General features: G+C 49.9%; 1 protein-coding gene across 9 annotated transcripts in view; it reads right to left on the bottom strand.

The window, feature by feature from the left end:
- Positions 1-19923, bottom strand: part of TGFB2 (transforming growth factor beta 2) — a 131137-nt gene that overhangs the window by 81235 nt on the left and 29979 nt on the right. The window contains exon 1 of one of the 9 annotated variants that reach the window (XM_084978908.1): positions 16097-16331. Coding sequence (XP_084835034.1) covers positions 16097-16316 — 220 coding nt within the window. The 5' untranslated portion in view covers positions 16317-16331. 9 annotated transcript variants of the gene reach the window in all.

The raw sequence follows: 19923 nt of genomic DNA, 5'->3' as shown, positions 1-19923 counted from the left end.
ACTGTCTAACACGCTCTAAAATTGACTAAATAATCTATTGTTTATTATCACCTGTCTCCTGTTGCTAAGACGTAAATGCCATAGGGGAATCTTTGTCTATTTTGTTCAATTAAGTATCTAAACTATTCAGGAAAGTACACAGAACATAATAGCAGCTCAAGAAATATTTTGGAATGGTTACAAAAACAACAAGGAGCATCTAAACTTTGGCTCCCACATTACATGCAGAAAAGACTAAGACAGAAGAAACGGCAGCAACACAAGAGCTCCGGGGCTCTTACAACGGACAAATAAATCCCTCCGTGATAGGCACCACCTTGACTGCTCTGTCCTTCTTTTTCTTTTTCTGGCTGCACCTGTGGCATATGGAAGTTCCCAGGCTAGGGGTCAAATCCGAGCTGCAGCTGCCAGGCTACGCCACAGCCACAGCAATGCAGGATGCTTAACCCACCGATCAAGGCCAGGGATCGAACCCACATCCTCACAGACACCGTGTCAGGTTCTTAACCCACTGAGTCACAGAGGGAACTCCTAAGAAGATGTTTTTCATCCCCATTTCACAGATCAGGAAATTAAGAACACGAAGAGTGACATAACTCCTGGCTAAGGTCAAGGCGAAGCTGGTCTGTCAATCCAAAGCTCTGGCTTTTCATCCCAATAGTCTGCTTTTTGTGAAAGGAGCTCCTGATGGGGGCTGAATCCACCCCTGGTGGAAATCCCAAGATCCTCCATGGAGCATCGTTGCAAAAATGGGCACCAAGAAGTAGCTTCTGCACCGCTACGGATCTGTCTGACCTGGCAATACAGCTCGAGAAAATTTTTTTTGACCACACCCTCAGCATGCAGAAGTTCCTGGGCCAGGGATCAAACCCATGCCACAGCTGTAACCTAAGTCAGAGCGGTGACAACACTGGATCCTTAACCCACTGCGTGACCAGGGAACCTCAAAGCTGGAGAAACTTTAATGCAAGGCCCAGTATTTTCGCCGAGACTCATTAAAAGAGCAGCCCTGATTTGGAGACCTGGGGCTTGCCGAGGGGCCGAGCTCCCCTATGAGAGACCCTTGGCTAAACTCCAGGGCTCCCAGGGTCTTTCAGGCCTTCTTCTGGATGTGCCTGGTGTCTCTGTCTGCAGTAGCACCCACTGGCTTTAACCCCAAGCTTCACAAAGGAACAGAACAGATGTCACTCCCTTTTCTATAAAGGACTACACTTGCCCTGCAGCTCGGCAGCAATGGGCACGGAGTTCTGACAGCCCCTAACGAGGGGAGTGGCCCCTTATTCCTGACAGGCCCAGCTTCGAGGGAAAGAGTTGGGGTTCATTAGCCACCCCAGGAGCACAGCCAGACATGCAACCCTCCGAATGGTTGGAGGGCCAGAAACCCGCTTCCATGCGTGTGCGCACAGATGCGGCCAGTGAAAAACCAAGACAAGTGTGTCTGGGGGTTTTTCTCAAATGTGTCTTGGCACACGGGATACGGATTTGATTTCACTACCACATCCCAAGCCCTGCTGACATTCAGGTCACAGCAACTGAGCACAAAATGACTGAAGCATCAACAGCGCATCAGCAGTGGTTTCTGATTTTCTCGCGGCCCGCGCTCCTGCTACACGTAACACAGCACCGGGCATCTGGGATGGAAAGTGGGGCGCCTCCGAGAGGGGACGGTGTCAGACCTGACGTGCTGCTGGCACTTGTGAGTCTGAGTGTGTCAGCATCAGCACATGGGACCTGGCCCCGCTCCCTGCTATCTGAGATTCTGCGCGCTGTCAGCAGGCATGCCTGGGCCCCTTCTTAAAGGGGGCCAAAAAAAAAAAAGGGGGGGAAATCACGGTGGTTGGTTTGCTTGGACTGTGACAGACATGCGGTCTCTCGTGACTATTCCACAGTTGCCAGCACCCTCGTAAAACCCCGCCTACAGGGACCACACCTATTTCGTTTTGATTCCTCGACTTTTCTCATCACGCACGGGACTGTGGATGGAGAGGGTGTCTGGACCTACCTTTTTTGGCAAGTGGACACTGATGGGTCCCCTTTCCAATAATGGTGGGAGTCCATCCCCCTACGTGAGCCAGACAAGCGAAGCCACTCTTGTCTGCCACTGTCTCATTCTTTTTTTTTTTTTTTTTTGTCTTTTGTCCTTTTTTTCCTCTAGGACCACACCCGCAGCATATGGCGGTTCCCAGGCCAGGGGTCTAATTGGAACTGTGGCCACCGGCCTACTCCACAACCACAGCAACACAGGATGCAAGCCACGTCTGCAAGCACAGCTCACGCCAACGCTGGATCCTTAACCCACTGAGCAAGGCCAGGGATCAAACCCTCAACCTCATGGTTCTAGTTGGATTCGTTTCTGCTACACCAAGATGGGAACTCCTCTTTTTCTCTTTTTTTCTTTTTTTTTTTTTTTTTTTGCCTTTTTAGGGCTGCACCGCAGCATATGGAGGTTCCCAGGCTAGGTGTCGAACCAGAGCTGTAACTGCCGGCTTACACCACAGCCACATCAATGTGGGATCCAAGTCGCATCTGAGGCCTACACTACAGCTCACGGCAACACCGGATCCTCAACCCACTGAATGAGGCCAGGGATCGAACCTGCATCCTCATGGATACTAGTCAGATTCGTTACCACGGAGCCACAAGGGGAACTCCCAGTCTCATTCTTTAAAGCACATAAAACTCTTTTTTTTCCCTCTCTCCCTCATTATCTTCTCTCTTTCTTTTGCTCCATTTTCTTTCTCTTTTCTTACTTCTCTTCAATCTATAAAATGAGGGCAACAGAGTCATGATTTGGGTCCACTAATGGCCTTCCAAGCGCCCAACGCCCTCATGATATAGTGATCCATACAGTTATTCCAGAACCCAGCCACGGCTCCCATCACGGTCCGCGGAAAGAAGGCAACACGTGCTGATTCCGCTAACACATTCCGCTTGGCGTCTGAGGATCTCCCTCTCATCTCTTAATGGGTTAGCAGCACGCTTTCTTTTTAATCTCTTTTTACAGACAGAGAAACGAGTAAAAGCCTTCCAGGATGACACCAGCCACTGGCAACATCAAGATGAAAATGCACAATCTTGGATGTTCTGGCTCCGCCCTGAAGAGAGCCTGCTGATCTCAGAACAAACAAACTTCAGCAGCGCCCTTTCCAGAAACTACTGCACTTTCCCTGCAGCTCTCTGATGACACGTGTGGACTGTCTGACAGGCTTAATGGGTGTCGTGGCTTCTCATTAGCCTGAAAAATCTCTCTCTCATCTTTCTAAAATTACAGCACTGATGCATACAATGGCTTTCGTGGGTCTTGCAAGGCCAGCTCATCTCTGCCTTGTCTGTAAGCTTCTTGCCTGGGGCCTAACTTCTTTGTCAGGCAGTCACCTGCTTACTTTGAGGCCTTGTGCTGAAAGGCAGCTCTGCCCTGAAGCTAAACGAAGAAGCAACAGGGCACACCCTGCTAGGATGGCATGCTATTTACCAGTTTAACCAAGTGGCACGGGTCATTCCTGCTCACGTATTAAATCCATGCCTGGGGAGTGAGTCCAGGCAGAGAGGAATAGATGGTCTGGATCATCTCGTTTGAAAAGGAAAAAGCAAATACAGCGAACGTTCACTCTCTCGGAAACTCTGCATTGCGCTTAGAAATGACAGCACAGAAGGGGGTGGCCGGGGACTTACCACGTGCTCTCTCCCAATGTCATTGGTATCTAATTCCTCTTACTGCACTTTTCGTACAAGCCAAGCCAAGCCACTCTCTCCCAGAATTCCTTCTAGTGCCAGAGAACTCAAAACCCGGGCTCGAGACCTCCGGCCAGTCTCCGACAGCTCCGCAGGCACAAAGAGCTTTTCCCTACCTTGGGCTGAGATTCACGTACCCACAAGGCTGACCCACTGGGTCTGGATCTGCCACCCAAGACCACTTATCCCCTGTCCACTTGACCCGCCTCAGCACGTGTGACGCCAGACCTCAGAGCTCCTTGCCCCCATTGCTTTCCTTTTCTCAGCAAACATTCCTCTTTTATTATTTTTCATGAGCGCCTTTTACCTTCATGGATGGTCTCCTCTTTGCTTTGATTTTAAAACTGTGACCCTTAAATCTGAACAGAATTCTCAAGGCAGACTAGAGTAGAACTATCACCTTCCTTATTGTGGAACTGATACTTTTATTAATGCATCCCAACAGTGAATTATTCTCATTGTCTCTCATTCTCTCTTTCTCTTTTTAATCTCTGTACTTGTATCCTATTTTCTATGAGTTTCGAATGCATAATAAGTTAGAAGTCTTTGGTCTTCTCCATACAAATTATTTATCAGGAGTCACTATCTTATATTTTACACCCCGAGGCTCCTTTTGTGTGTGCATTTTACAACACAGCCCTATTCAACATGTACTTTTTGATCTGACTCATTTCAAATACTGCTGAGAGAGACTCGAAGTCTGATTTGGTGAACCCGGGCACTGCCTTGTGAAACAAAATTGCAGAGGACAGAGTCTTATCTGTCAGAATTGTTCTTTCTGTGGAATGCCAGTCTTGAATCTCAACTAGAAAGATGGCAGGGAGTAAGACCTGCTCTGAAGGAATTTTTAGTTATCAGATATCCTTATTAGCTTTTCCGTAGATGGTCACTCAGTACTGTACAAAGAATATTAGTGTTTCAAAGGATGGTGCTTCTTAGGGTTGGTAGATGTATTCACTAAGGGCGTGTGCTCTTCCCCCATCCTGTTTGTACTGGCAACAGAGCTGTGGGCAATTAAGATATGGGAACATACAGGAATTATAGGAATTCAGATGAACTGTGGCATGACCCAGTTCTGGAATGGAGCCGCAGGTGTTATGCTTGTTTTAAGAATTTGTGTTCATTTGGGCACTAAGCAGCTTTCTGTTCAAGGTTGGGCCACCATTTGCGACAGGAGGAAAAAAAAAAACCAGTCTTTAAAAGAATCTCCACGACAGAATTAGACCATGGCTAAGTACTTGGAAATGTTTGAGTGTGTCTTATTTTTATGTAATTATCTGAGAGCCAAGATCTACGTTTAGCTTCAATCTCATGACTTTGGTGTCTAGAGGCTTAAAATGATTTTAGTTTGCTCTTAGGGACCCTGGGTGAGAAAACTGACTAAATAACAGCCACCAAGATCTCCAAAGAGTGAATCCAACTTGTCCCAAGTTACTTTACACCCCAGCAAAGAGGGAAGGCGCTGTAATTTTGAGAATGGAAGAAGAATTCTCAAGAAAAAAAATGAGTTTCTTCTCTTTGGGGAAGCCTTCCCTCTGTCTCTGATTATCCTTCGAAGCCTTCAGAAGTCTTACCAACAAAGGTCAAAACTCAGGTGCTTTCTGAAGCTGTCTCTGCTCTCTTTTCTCACAGGTTGTGTAGACAACACAGGACAAATAATGCCTTCATTTAGTTCTAAGCCAGAGGCTCTCCTACACTTCTTAAAAAGCATTTACTAAGTCTGCTTTAAAGAAGAGCCCTTTGAATAAGCCAGGGCTTCTTCAACATATTAGGATGAAAGCAAAGAGAACAAACTCCCAGGGGGCCACAGTGATGTACAAACACAGAAGAGAATACACAGTAAACCAAGGCAAAGAGATGCAACCATCATGAAGTTTACCTGCAGGTACTTCAGGATGCTCTAAAATCACAGGAGTAACTCTCACCAGGTGAGTTACCATGTGGTCCTTGACACACCATATTCTGTTTCTTGTCATATTGCATTGGTTTCATTAGGCTATTTTTAAAGCCTCGACCACATATCTGAGGGATTTTCACGTGTCAGAGAGCCAATGCCATTCTCTCATCAGAATACATTAATTGAGCTTTTAAATGTGCAAGAGAAACAGAGGTTCCTGGAGAAGAAGACATGCCTCGCACAACAGAGCGCCCACGTGACACTGTCCCGAGAACCTTCACCGCCAGAGGAGATATGACCAGGAAAACTCGATAACTCCTCTCAGTTCCCAGCAAGGCCTCCTCGACACCCCAAGAATCCAAGAATTCTCTTTATCAGAGAGCAAGTCGTGTGGTTGCTTGGCGAGAGCACTGGATTAGAGGTCCCTGGGGGCCAGCAAGAGGCCTGCATGCATCAATTTACCTCATCGGGGACCTCCCTTTTAGCCCCTCCTGACCAGGCTGCATGCTGGTCCAGTCCTGGGAGGACCGGTCCTGGGAGCACTGGCTCTATACTGGAGGGAGGAGTCTTTATAAGTCTCAGGAGCACAGGGGCTGAATTTGTGGTCCTCTCCCTCCCCAAGGCCCCCCAGCCCACAATAAGTGCTCAATAAATATTCAAAGAAAAAGGAGACGAAGCCTTTTCTCACACAGCGAAGTCACGGGATGATGACCAAAGGAAACCACAAGCCCTGACACCCTCTCCGGACTCTGCGATTCCCAGTGGGCTTCCACATCCATTACTTCACCTGAGCCTGATGACTCTGTAACCTGGGTAGTGTGAGCTCCATTCTACTGTTAAGGAAACCACAGTTCAGAAGCCACATGGTTTTACTTAAATGAGTCCGAGGACTTCGCAGGGCGAACCTCTGACACCAGGCTTGGGACCTACTCCTCCTCTCCCCACCCCATCCCCAGTAAGATAAAGCAGCCAAGGAAGCAGCACAATTTCTGTGCATGTGAATTCTCAAGTGAAGGCACAGAGGCTGGGAAGACCAACTCTGAGTGCTTCGTGGTACTAAAGAGCTAAGCAACATTGAAATAAACAGGCTTCCTCTTCCCCTGGCTCAGATGCTCCGGCAAGTGCCATTTCCTTGTTATTGCAAAGATCCATGCTAGCGCCAAGAGCCGAAGCATCTTCCTCTGAATGCCCAGCAGCCTGAGGGGGACAGTGCTCAGAAGGGACCACGATGGGGAAAGTGATGTACCTGCAGGCAGCTGCCTTAGGGTGACGACAGACAGTGACCTTCCCTGGGACTGGGACTTTGAGAGATTTGAGAAGGAGGGAGCGGGGTCCCCCTGTGGCAGCAGGGGATTAAGAGATCTTAGGACATCTCTTTTTTCCACGGCAGGCGAGGGCAAGACAGGACCACAGGCAGCCATATGGGGCACAAGAAAAGCCCGGAGGTTTTGGGCTGTCAGCCTCCATGACAAAATCACTTTTTGGTGTACACAGTAGGTGTGCAATTGCCCAGCAGTTGACTGCACCTTGTTTTTTTGCCATTTCTTGGGCCGTTCCCGCGGCACATAGAAGTTCCCAGGCTAGGGGTCGAATCGGAGCTGTAGCCGCCAGCCTACGCCACAGCCACAGCAACGCGGGATCCGAGCCTCATCTGCAACCTGCACCACAGCTCATGGCAACGCTTAACCCACTGAGCAAGTCCAGGGATCGAGCCTGCAACCTCATCGTTCCTGGTCGGGTTTGTTAACCACTGAGCCACGTCAGGAACTCCTGACTGCACTTTTTAAATGTGCCCTCTGGATGCAGGGATGGACTTGTCACCTCTCATCCCACAAGATGGCCTCACAGAAGTCACTCTGCCTTGAACAGGCAATCAACACAGCCCGAACACAGAGGGATTTTTACAAATGCCAGCCGATCCCTTTGCTGCTGCTGCTGCTGCTGCTGCTTTTTGGAAACCAACCAATCAGACATTAACTCCTCCTTGTTCACTGGAGGAAGGAAGCTGGGGGCTCTCGGAGGCAATAAGCCTTCCCCACAGCTCTGCGATAATCATGCACCCGTCTAAGCGCATGTCCATTGCTCTGAGTGCCCAGAGTCCTCGAAAGAGACCTTCTGATCTCGAAGAGGACAGACACGTAGTTTTGGTCTCAATGGACCTTCAGGCTGTGTTTGTGTCCATGAAGGATAACACCGATGCGGGGGTTACTGAGGGAGGGGCCGGAGGCTGCGAAGACAGACAATCCCATTTCGTGGCATATCTGGCAACTTAACCTATCTCACAGAAGAATCCTGGAGTCCTGAAAACCTTTGAGGAGTCTCACATGTACCTATGCAGTCGACGCAAAGTCAGTCCTACTTCCGCAGCCTCATTCAGACCAGCGCTCCTCCTGAGTCTTGTGCGAGTCAAGGGAGTGAAAAGGGCAGGTGGCAGCAGGTGTCAGAGACCACTGGCCTGTGGCCTGCAGAGGGGCTTAAAAGGCCCGGTATGGGGACACAGGACGTGAGCCCGAGCAGGACCTGAGCCCCAACAGGACGGGGCGGTACGACCTCCCTGCATGTCTCACTCCGGGCATCGGCGAGCTCTCCAGGCCTTGGTTCCTTTGCACCGAAAAGAGTGGGTTTGGACGGGACTCTGAGGCTGGGAGACTCACCTGCTACAATGGAGGGAACCGGGATTCACGGTTAGAAAGCTTGGCTGCTTTTTTTTCCAGCAACAGAGACATCACGCCACTAAGCAAGCCCACTTTTTTATTTTCTTTTTAGGGCTGCACCCACAGCATATGGAGGTTCCCAGGCTAGGGGTCAAATCGGAGCTGTAGCCGCCGGCCTACACCATAGTCACGGTGACGCAGGATCCAAGCCGCACCACAGCTCATGGCCATGCCAGATCCTTAACCCCCTGAGCGAGGCCAGGGATCGAACCCGCATCCTCACAGTCACTATGTCAGGTTCTTCACCCACTAGGCCACGATGGGAGCTCCAGCAAGCCCACTTTTATTCACGGCCACCCTTTTCCCGCTTTTAACCTCTCACCAGTGAAACGTCTTGACAATCTTCAAATACCTCAAAGAGACAACTTCAAAACACATCTTTTGATACCCTGTGACCCCCCTCCCCCGGGCATACCCAGCTTCGCAGGTACGCTGCCGTCTCCCCCTTCCATCACAGTGGACCCCGCCCGAGACGTCAACACACCGTCGCATTTCGCATCGCCAAACATGCCAAGGCGGACACACCGCCACGCCCACGCCACATGACTCGTTCACGTAGAAACCCTTTACTTGGGCAAATTCTACTCATTCTTGAAGGTCCAACCTCGTCCCCCCCCCCCCCTTTTCAGAAGAATTTCCAGCTCTTCCGGAGCCGAAGCCCGCCCTCCCTCCCTTCTTTGCGCCGGAGAGCACTTCGCCCCGTGTGTATGAAAGTCATCTCTCTGGATGTTTACCTGACAGGTGGCAGCGAGGCTCAGGTGCATGTCTGGACCTTGAAAGTGGGGCCAAGGGAACTCTTGCCTCCAGAATCGCTAGGAGGGTTAACGACTATGGCCATGAGTCTGAACGCAGTGAGTGCTCAAGAAATGTACGTTTATCCTGTTAACAGACCTCTGGGTCAGAAGGGGAAAGGCTGCCCCTATTCTCAGAGTCTGGGGCCCATAAGATGCTCTTTACTGGGAAAAAGATAAGGTCACCTATGTCAAAACTGCTGTGGTGTCTGAAACCCCGTGGACGGGAGGCATTTTCTCTGCCTTAGAGAATCAGACACACTGGCCAAATCCTTGGACCTCCTCTCAGATTACAACCATCAGCATCAGGAACCTGTGGGTACACGGAAGCCTAATTCAGTAGGACACGTCTTCAAAAACCGCTCCTGGATTCACTCACCCTGCTGGATCACTCACTTCACACCAGGTGTACAAGCAGACTTTGGGTGGTTCTACTATTAAAAGTACCCACATCTGGAGTTCCTGTTGTGGCTCAGTGGTAATGAACCCAACTAGTATCCATGAGGATGAGGGTTCGATCCCTGGCCTTGCTCAGGGGATTAAGGATCTGGCATTGTTAGGAGCTGTGGTGTAGGTAGCAGATGTGGCTCCGATCCCACGTTGCTGTGGCTGGGGTGTAGGCCAGTGGCTGGGGTGTAGGCCAACAGCTGTAGCTCCGATTCGACCCCTAGCCTGGGAACCTCCATATGCCTCGGTATGACATGCAATTTAAAATGTGCTTTCTTGGCTATAACCTCATTTTTAACCTTAGTAACATCTCATCTAAAGGCTCTTATACAAGGGCTGTCTATTGACAGTGCCTACTATGAGCTGGAAAATTCCTACCACCCACCGCTCTGCTGTCAAATGAAGAGACTGAGCTTCCCCCTCTCCCGCCTCCCCATCCTCAGCTCCTCACCAGCCAAGGGCATGTTCTGCATGTGATTTGCTACTTCCTGATCCAAGCTGACTGTGGCAGCTAAGTGAGCAGGCTGGTCTTGGTCCTGACATGTGGTTATACTAAAATCCTTCAATAAAAAGTCTCAAACTTCAAGGCTAAAGGGATGAAGGGTTTATACTCAAGACTATCACTTCTCAGTAGGAGCTCCCATGTGCCTCTGAAGCTGTGCTGTCTTGAACCCCTCTGTGCCCTGGGAGCTGGTGACCACTTCACAGGCCTCTAGTCCGGCTCCAATATGATGATGTCTGTGAAAGGGCTTTCTGAAATGCAGAGTGACTCAGAAGTGCCAGGTGGCACTTAATCTTATTTAATATCTTTTTAAATTGAAGTATAATCGACTTGCAAGATGATATTAGTTTCGAGTGCACAGCACACAGCGATTCAATATTTTTATACAGTATGCAGAATGATCCCCACAGTGTCTCATTACACCTGTCACCACACAAAGTTATGATAACTGACAATATTCCCCGTGCTGGATGTTACATCCCTGTGACTTAGAGCGTTTATAACTGGTCGTCTGTACCTCTTCATCTCTCTCGACTATTTCACTTAGCTCCCCCCATGCCCCAGCAGTCACCTGTTCTCTTTATGTTTCAGTTTGTTTTGTTGTTTGTTCATTTGTTCTGATTTTCAGATGCCATGTATAGTGAAATGGTGTTTCTCTTTCCCTGTCTGATTTGTTTCACTTAATGTCATACCCAAGGTCCACCCATGTTGTCCAAATGGCAAGATTCCACTCTTTTTTATGGCTGAGTAATATTCCCTTTGTGTCTATGTACCACATCTTTATCCATTCATCTACTGATAGACACTTAGGTTGCTTCCTGATCTTGGATATTGTGAATAGTGCTGCTAGCAACATGGGGGTGCAATTATCTTTTTGTATGAGTGTTTTCATTTTCTCTGGATAAGTACCCAGAAGGGAAACTGCTGGATCACATGGTAGTTTTATTTTTAATTTTTGGCGGAATCTCCATACTGTTTTCTATAAACTAGTTGTACCCCACAATTTACGCTCTCACCAATTGTGTACAGGAGTCCCTTTTCTCCATATCCTCGCCAACACTTGTTATTTGCTGTCTTTTTTTTTTTTTTCTGGCTATGCCCACAGCATATGGAAGTTCCTAGGCCAGGAATTGAACCCAAGCCCCAGCTGCAGCCAATACCACAGCTGCGGCGCTATGCCTGGCCAGGGATCAAACCCACACCTCCACCGTGACCCAAGCTGCTGCAGCTAGTTCTTAGCCCCACAGTAGGAACTCCCTATTTGCTGTCTTTTGATGACAGTCATCCTGACAATGTCACCAAAGAAGAGTGAGGTCATTCAAAGATGACAAGCATCTGCTTGCACAAGCTTATCTGACGCCCCGGAAACAACTTTTGAGGTTGCGCTCCCACTTTGCAGACAAGGAAACTGAGGCTCAGAGCTTGCAACCAGAAAGCACTGGTTATTGGCTTATCAGCTCCAACTCCTCACACCTAACAGGTGTTCATCCCACTCACCACATCACCTCAAACCTGGGAAGGGACATGTGGGTTACAAGGGGAGCTGTGAGATCTCGGGGTTACAGTCCCATGAAACACACCTGCCCAGGACCTCAACATACACACAGGCAGCCTCCGGAGCACCTGCAAATAACCCTCATTTGTGTCCCTGGCTGCCCTGAGCCCCCAGAGGCCATCCTTCAACGCATCTGAACCACCTTTTCTCAACAGATTTGAGTTTTGCCTTCTGTCCCTTTTCAGCCAGACCCCAAGGAGGCGAAGGACTGTCCACGGCCCCTGAGCGTCAGGAAAAGGAGGTAAAGCAGAAGCACAGGAGGCACTGCCTGGAGAGTCAGCCTCTCGATACGTAAGATGCCAATAATAACAGCGGCAGCTCAGAGCCCGACCGGCTTCATCTCCTTGAAGCCTCGCAAAGACTCAACAAGGCAGACACGCCTTTCATTTCCACGTTGCCAACGAGCAGACCAAGGCTTAGGGGATGACCTAAAATCCAAGATCACATGGCCAATAAGTGGTGGCGCCAGAGTGGAAGGGACGTGGGATGGGCTCCCTTTAGTACTTCTCCTCAAAAGGTAAGAGTGACCCATTTATGCACGGTCTTGTGTCCAACCCGCAGCAGAGCAGTTAACATACTTGCTTTTCTTAGCATTGCAAATAGATCACATACCCACTAGTACTGTTTCCATCTCAAGGTATTGTGCTTCTCTACCAACATATGTATCAGTTTAATTATCCACGTGAAAACGATGATAACTTCTAACCCAATAAGATGATAAATGACAATCCACTGTCATAAAACTAAGACACATACCCAGTGCATTCAAAACACTTGGGCTATATGCCAGTCCTTTTTTCTTTTTCCATTTTTCTTTCATGAACCATGATGTTCCAGAAGAGGAAGGCAAGACCCTGTGAATCGCTTTATATTATTTACATAAACCTTAAACAAGCCGTCCCTGTATCTCTATCTCATCGCTATGGAACTGTCACACTGACACCAGGTCACCATGCGTGGCCAACTCTGTGAGGCCAAAAGGAAGGGAGGGGTGGCAGGAAGGCATTCTTTGTCATTTCACCGTTTGGGGGAGGCTCCAGAACGTGGCACTTGTTTTGTCTGTATGTGTTTACGCTCCAGCTCTCTGGGTGGGGAGATCCAAAGGCAAGAAGGTTTCTTACTTGAAACTGTGTTTCACAGGAAGTTCTTCAGAAGCTTGTGGTTAATTTCATGGCACTGTCTAACTCCTTGAAATTTGACTCATAAGACCTATCACCAAATCTCCCAAATCCTCTGACATGGAGCTGTGTTAAAATTCTTCAGTAAAAAACTCCCAGACCCTGTGGTTAAAGGGATAAATGGTTTATGCGAGGGCTCCCACTCCTTAGTAAGAATCCCTACCGCTTAGGAAGCCAAGAGGAGCCTGTGGGACACGGGGGGCCTGTGACGTCCTCCCCCTGTCACCTGTTTTCCCATCAAGAAGAAAAGGGGCCTCTGGAGGATGAATTAGCAATCTCGTTACTGTATTTCAAATGGCTTTGTGCTTTTCTTAATGTAGATTCAAGTTTATGAGAGATGATACTTTTTTTTTTTTTTTTAAAGGCAATGCTTTGCAGCCTCGCAGTTTCCATCTTCCTCAAAGATCATTTACAAATCCAGGAAGATTATACATCAACAAAACAGCCGTTTAGATCCTGTCTAAATGTGGCTGTATTTGTGCTCATTGGCTTCCAATTAAAGCTCTGTTTACAGCATCAATCCAGAGCTTCCCAAACCATCCCAGCGTGGAATCCACAGGCTTAAGGCTCTATCACATTGGTTTCTTTCCTCCTTGGGAACTGCCTTTCCTTTTGCTTTGCATTCTTCCTTGAAACCATTCCTTACCATTTAGTGTTTGGCTCAAAAAAAACCATTTGCTTACAAGAAGAATCGAAAAACAATTCACAGTAAGCAGGCTTGTGTCATATGACAACCTCCTCGCCCCCGTAAAGGTTTATTTTCAAAACCTGAAATGAGGGGCAGTTCCCATTGTGGCTCGGCGGTAACAAACCCAACTCGTATCCATGAGGACGCGGGTTCGATCCCTGGCCTTGTTCAGAGGGTTAAGGAGCTGGCGCTGCTGTGGCCGTGGTGCAGGCCGGCAGCTGCAACTCCAATTCAACCCCTAGCTTGGGAACTTCCATATCCCATGGGTGCGGCCCTAAAGAGAAACACAATTGAGAGGAGGCATCAAAAGAGAAAAAGCACATCATGGCTGTACATCCCACCACGGTGTGAAAAAGAAAACCCGTTAAAGAAGCGAGCTCCTGGAGCTCCCGCTTTGGGGCGGTGGGTTAAGAACCCAACTGAAGTGGCTTGGGTCGCTTCAGAGGCTCAGGTCACTCGCTGGCCCAGTGCCGTGCACTAAAGGATCCAATGCAGTTGCACCTGCCGCTGGGATTGAGTTCCTAGCCCGGGGAATTTTGTATGCCATGGGTGCAGGCATTTAAAAAAAAAAAAAAAAAAATGAAGATTCGCTCTCCCTAGGGGACTAAGCGTGGTATTTAAAGATGATCTTAGCCTTATGTTGGGAGCAGGAGATGCTAATCTTTATTGCCTTTTCCTAATCCTGACTCCTCTCCTTACACACTGGCTATTTCCCTACAGGCAAGGACCGCCCCCCTCTTTGGCTTCAACGTTTGGTTGAAGGTCTCTTTTTGTCCAGACTCATCCATTTGCACACGTAACACCATGCAACCCCGTCTGTCAACAGTACGTCCACTAAGAATGGGGGGAGAAATCCGAAGGATGAAAACTCATACGAATATGGAAAAAATAACATCACGAGGAAACGTCCCACGAAGAAATACTAGTCCCAGGCGGCTGTACCCAGGAATCTCTCTACTTTCAGGAACTGTGCCATCCCCATCCATGCAGCCTATTCCAGAGAAACAAACGGGGAGGAAGCCCAGCTCATCTGCGCAAGGAATACAACCTTGATCTCGAAACCAAATCCGAGAAGGGAGTTCGTAGACCAAATTCAGTCATGACGCAAAACCCACTCATCCAAACAGTAGCCACACCAAGCCCTCTTGTGTGTGTATACATATATATATAAAGAAGAAAAAATACTAGGAAATCATGACGAACTTTGGATGCAGCTCCTGTGACAAGCGTCCCATCCAGGACACAGTCGCACTGTGAAGCCAGTAGAGAAAAACTCTGAATTTCCACAGAGAAAAAGCCTGAGCGCCTACTTCAAGGTGGACGTGAAACCAAATGCTTAAAATCAGTCCCTTCCCCGAGACGTGGGCCCCCGCCCCGTCTGCATGTGAACCTGGAGTGGCCTTCTCTCCAATGACGGTGACTGTCCTGCCACCCCACCGACGACACTAAGCAAAGAGCTTCATTGCACAGCGTCCAGCTTCGGCTACAAATACAGCTTTCTGGGGGAGATCGGACCCAAGCATCCCCCCCGCCCCAAGGCAAGGGAGCGGTAGGGAAGAGGGGTTCTCGCAAGCCTCCTGCCACCCGGAAGGGCAAGCTGCTTCTTCCGTTAATATTTCCAGCCTCATTGGAAGACACAGCCCCGAGCACTTGGGGGTGGGGGTGTCCTAATGCTCTGGCTTCATTTTCACGCAAACACTGGGATGCAAAAAAAAAAAATGCCTTCTATGCTGAGGGTCCCGGGGGCAGCCCCATCCTGGAAGAGCAGGAAGAGCTGGAGGCAGGCTTCACCGCCTCTCCTGCTCACCCTGGGGCTCCTGTCGCTATTTACCCTCGGATGAAGTGACGATGAAAGTAAAATACGCTTCATTACCTGCGTGCGGCTCTGACAACGGCTGAGCTCTCCAATTTGGAAATAACTCTCCCCTGTTCCAGCCTACGGCTGCCTCTCTGTGTGTGTGGACACACACAGACACACCCCCCCCCCAACACGCACACACCCCCACTCACAGTCCTATTGACATTATCTCGTTTACCAGCTCCGTTTAGTGACATACAGGGTTCAAGACAGACTGCCTGGAACGGGGCCTCCAGCCCCTTCTCGTTAGAAAGAGCACAGAGAGCCGCGCTGGTCCAGAGTTTTCAGATGGGGTTTTGTTCGTCGTCTTGGCGCTGGTGCCTGATGACGACATCGCGTTGTTAACAAGAGGGGGTTGACGGGTTGAGGCTCGGCAGACCCAGATTCGGCTCTGGCTTTGCCACGGATCAGCTGGCCTCCGGCCCCTCTCTTAACTTTTTCAGGCCTCAGTTTCCTCATCTGTAAAATGGGAGGGTGGCTGGAAGGTCAGAGGAAGTGGGAACCCACCGAGGCTTCAGGGAATGCTTTGCCTTGCAGGGCCACCTCACCCCTTGCTCCAAACCAGCTTTGACTAACAGGAAAATAAAGACAGGTCTGGAGCAGAAATAACGAAGAGCACTAGGGCAGCCCGCCGAGCTCTCTAAACTGCATTTCCCCGCCTATAAGAACGGAACAGGGCAGCATCTACTGCCTCGAGTGCTGAGGATGAACGAGGAGCATGAAAGCAAGAGCACCTGCACGCCGCCTGGTACACGCTGCCCACGCACCCAGCACCCGCGCCTCGTGGCCCCTGCTGCTGTCTCCCAGATTCCACGTTGCCTGCACGGGGGCTCGGGGCTGGCAGACCTGCGTGCGCCTTCCCAGCTCCCTGCTCCTTCGGCGACTCCTCTGGGCACCGCGCACCCTTTCCCAGCAGCCTGACCCGCCCCCACACCGGGCAGCTCTGCTCTTCATCTCCAGATGGAGCGAAAATCTGGTAAATATTACACTTGCAAGGTAACAGGTCTGGAATGCTCGGCATCCTAGGCGGAGCACGGTTGCTTCTTGGCCTCTGGATGCATACAGGCTGCAGCCCAGGGCCCAGCTACATTTGGCTGCTTTGTGCAATTCAAATAAAGATCTTAAAAATCCTCCAGCTCTATAAACATTTGTACTGTTTGCTAATCAAAGGGGTTCTTTTAAAAAAAGGAAAAAAAAAAAAGCCATCTGAAGAGGAGCTGGCATTCTTCTCCGTTTGGACCCAAAAAAGCACTGCGTTGTCTGCACCACACAGGTTTCTGATACATAAACGATCTCTCCATTGTGGGCCAGGTGGATTCGGCTTTCGGGACAGACTGCCTTCCACCAAACGAACAGGCCTAAGCAATTTTCATTCCGGGGTGTGTGCCCTTAACCGTGACAACTGCGCTGCTGCTGCTTCTGTGTCCTGGGATCCACTCAAGCTTCAATGAATGGCAGTGAGTAATGAGGACAGTGGCAACTTTGGCCGAGGGAGTGTCCTGGCACTTGCACTTATTAGCCATTGATCTGGGCAGTGATTTCATCTCTCTCTGTGCCTTGGTTTCCTCCTGTGTGATGGAGAAAATAATACCACCTACCTATTGCCAGGATCAAATGAATTATTATCCCTAAAGCGCTTAGGCGAATCCCCAGGGTAGAAAATGCCCTACATAGATAAAGTAACAATAATTACGTGGTTGCTATTGTTGTTATGGACCTAATACCAAGTGTGAATAAAAGAAACCGGATCTAGATCCTTAGCAAAAGGTAACAGGTCCCCCCAGCCCCACCCCCACCCGTAGAAGAAGTTAAGTGTGTTTCGACACGTTTAGGTCTCCCTTTCTCCGTTAACTAGAAGCCCATAGAGGAAAGTGGTAGAACCAGATTATATCACGGCCTGTGACTTAAACTTTGACCTTCGCTGATTCAGACCTCAGGCCTGAACGTCCCAACTTCCCTCAGTTAAGAGAACAACAACAAAAAAAAGATACCGTTTTCTTTTCTTTTTAGGGCCAAACCTACAGCATGGAAATTCCCAGGCTAGGCATCAAATTGGAGCTGCAGCTGCCGGTCTAAACCACAGCCACGGCAACACCAGATCTGAGCTGCCTCTGCGACCTACACGGCACCTTGTGGCAATGGTGGATCCGTAACCCTCTGAGCGAGGCCAGGATCGAACCCGCATCCCCACAGACACTTTGTCAGGTTCTTAAGCTGCTGAGCCACAGTGGGAACTCGAAGGTTGCCATTTTCAAATGGCTTCCTCTTACTCGCCAAATAAAATATCTAACCTCAGCACTTTTAAATAAAACCTCTTGCCACATGGAAACCTTGAGAAAAAAATACAAAAGCTGACCTGGAGCCTTCAGCGGGGACAAAGAAAGGTACCACATTTTCCTAAGGATCCAGAACATGTAGGTGTGACTGGGTCACCATGCTATACAGTAGAAAACTGACAGAACACTGTAAACCAGCTACAATGGAAAAAAATAAAAATCATTATATTAAAAAAAGAAAAGAAAATAGAGCCCATTCTCTTGGTCTTTGACAACTGCAGGTAAGAATGAGGGCAGCATCCCTGGTAGGTGATGGGAGGTCACATTCCAGGGACTTCGGGATGACAGGTGACTCTGCTGGCTTCGCTGGCCCAGGAAGGTGCCACTTCCACAGGTCACGGCCAAGTCCAACCAGCCAGCCGGCGAAGGCTGTCCGTCCTTTGCTCACCTGTCTGTCTGTCCCCCTCCTCTCCTCTCCTCCCCTCTGGCCTCCCTGCGTACCCACACTCCAGCCACTGCCTCGGGTCCCCTCAGTGTAAACAAGAAGGAAAACCAAGCAGGTGACAGGGGGGTGGGGGGCTCTTCTCAGCAGGAGATGTCACCTCACAGAGGACACAGGAGGAAGCCAGCGTGGTCTCGGAAAGAGGGAGAGTGAGGTTTCTCACTGTCAGGCCTTCTGGGACCTCAGGCCACACCCTCGGGAGGCCCCTGACACCCAGGACCCTGGGCCGAGTTTCTCCCTGGCTCAGCCCCCCAAGGTACAGGACAGGACGGGTGGCCAGGGCTCAGGCGTGGGGCCAGCTCTCCGACACAGGGGCACAGCATGGGACTCTGTGTTCCTGGGACAAGAAGGAGCACAAGCCTCTCTCAATACAGAGGCGATGAGGGGGAGGAGGGCAGCAAACCCACCGAATCCAGTGCTGGGGGTGGGCTGGGGGGGTGTCTCTGTGGTTAACCGCATTTTACTGGGCTTTTTTATTGCGTGCAGTCGTATTGAAAGAGACATGACTCAGACACACGGTCTCCGAAGCCACCAAGGCGCTGCGTCCTAACGGGACTGAGGTGACAGAAACCCAGGGCAGCTGTACACGCTGCACAAAGCTTTGCTCTCGGCCCAGACGGCACTGCCTTCCGTCCTCTCACAGCTCGGGGAGCCCCCGAGTTCCCCACCTCCCTCTGCACACTGAGGCCATGGCTCGCCCCTGCTCGGGGACCCCCACGGGCCCCTTCTGTGAAAAGTTGCTTTCATTAACGCATCGCCTTGTCTTTGTGTTACCACTGGCTTGGCTTGTAAGTACCGCTCAGCCACCTCTTATTGTTGTGTTTTGTGTAAGCCCCTGGGTGTCCACACCTGTCGTCACAAATAGGCCACAAGCCACATGAGGGCAGGGCAGCTGTAACGATAACAATAAAAAGAGTAAAAAAGAACAGTAACAGAAGCAACACGACGAGTTTTGAGGAGCAAAGGTCATCTGTCACCTGCCCCCCCCATGATTATGCCCCCCCTTCTTTTATTGATTTGAAGGGCCACACCCACGGCATATGGAGGTTCCCAGGCTAGGGGGCAAATCGGAGCAACAGCTGCCAGCCTGCACCACAGCCACAGCAACGCAGGATCTTTAACCCACGGAGAGAGGCCGCGGATCGAACCCACATCCTCATGGACACAAGTCCGGTTCTTAACCCACTGAGCCACAGCGGGAACTCCCGATGATCCCATTTTGATGGAAGCTAAGAAACTGAGGCGCAAAGGAGGAGCGTGGCCAATTCGATGTGACGTAACCAGAAACACGGTCCCTCCGCGTGGACCCCTGTCACGTGACCCCAGTGCCTTCCTCCAGGCCGCAGGGACCGGCCCTTCCAGGAGGCATCCAGCCACCAGCTCCTCATTTTCTACCCAACGGTGTGACCCAGGCAGCCAGCCCTGGTCCTCAGTTACATGGAACCCAGCACTATTTCTCGCACCCTTGTTTTCAGGGACGATCCAGGCAGGGATTAAAGAGAAATAACAAGGGAGAAAGATGCACCCAGTAGGGGCAGAGGCAATGGCGAACGCCCGAGTCCTTTTAGGCGAGTTCCGAGAAGACAGAGACGTCGCTCTGCCCGGCTGGCTTGTACCAGTTTTTAAACGAAGCCTTCAACGCAATTTTCCTCTAACGGAAAGCGGTACTGCTTTCCACTGTTTTGAAAATGTATATCGCTGGCTCATCTCAACGTACGGCAACTTGATGCTAAAAACGTGGGCTGCAACGTCTGGTCTTCTGTCATTCTCAAAGGCAAAAGTG

This window comes from Sus scrofa, chromosome 10, assembly GCF_054392235.1.
Source record: "Sus scrofa isolate SSC_HxYL_T2T_F1_AM1 chromosome 10, Sscrofa_HxYL_maternal_Yorkshire_Landrace_v2.0, whole genome shotgun sequence".
Classification (NCBI taxonomy): Eukaryota; Metazoa; Chordata; class Mammalia; order Artiodactyla; family Suidae; genus Sus; species Sus scrofa.
This window is presented reverse-complemented; position numbering and strand designations above follow the sequence as displayed.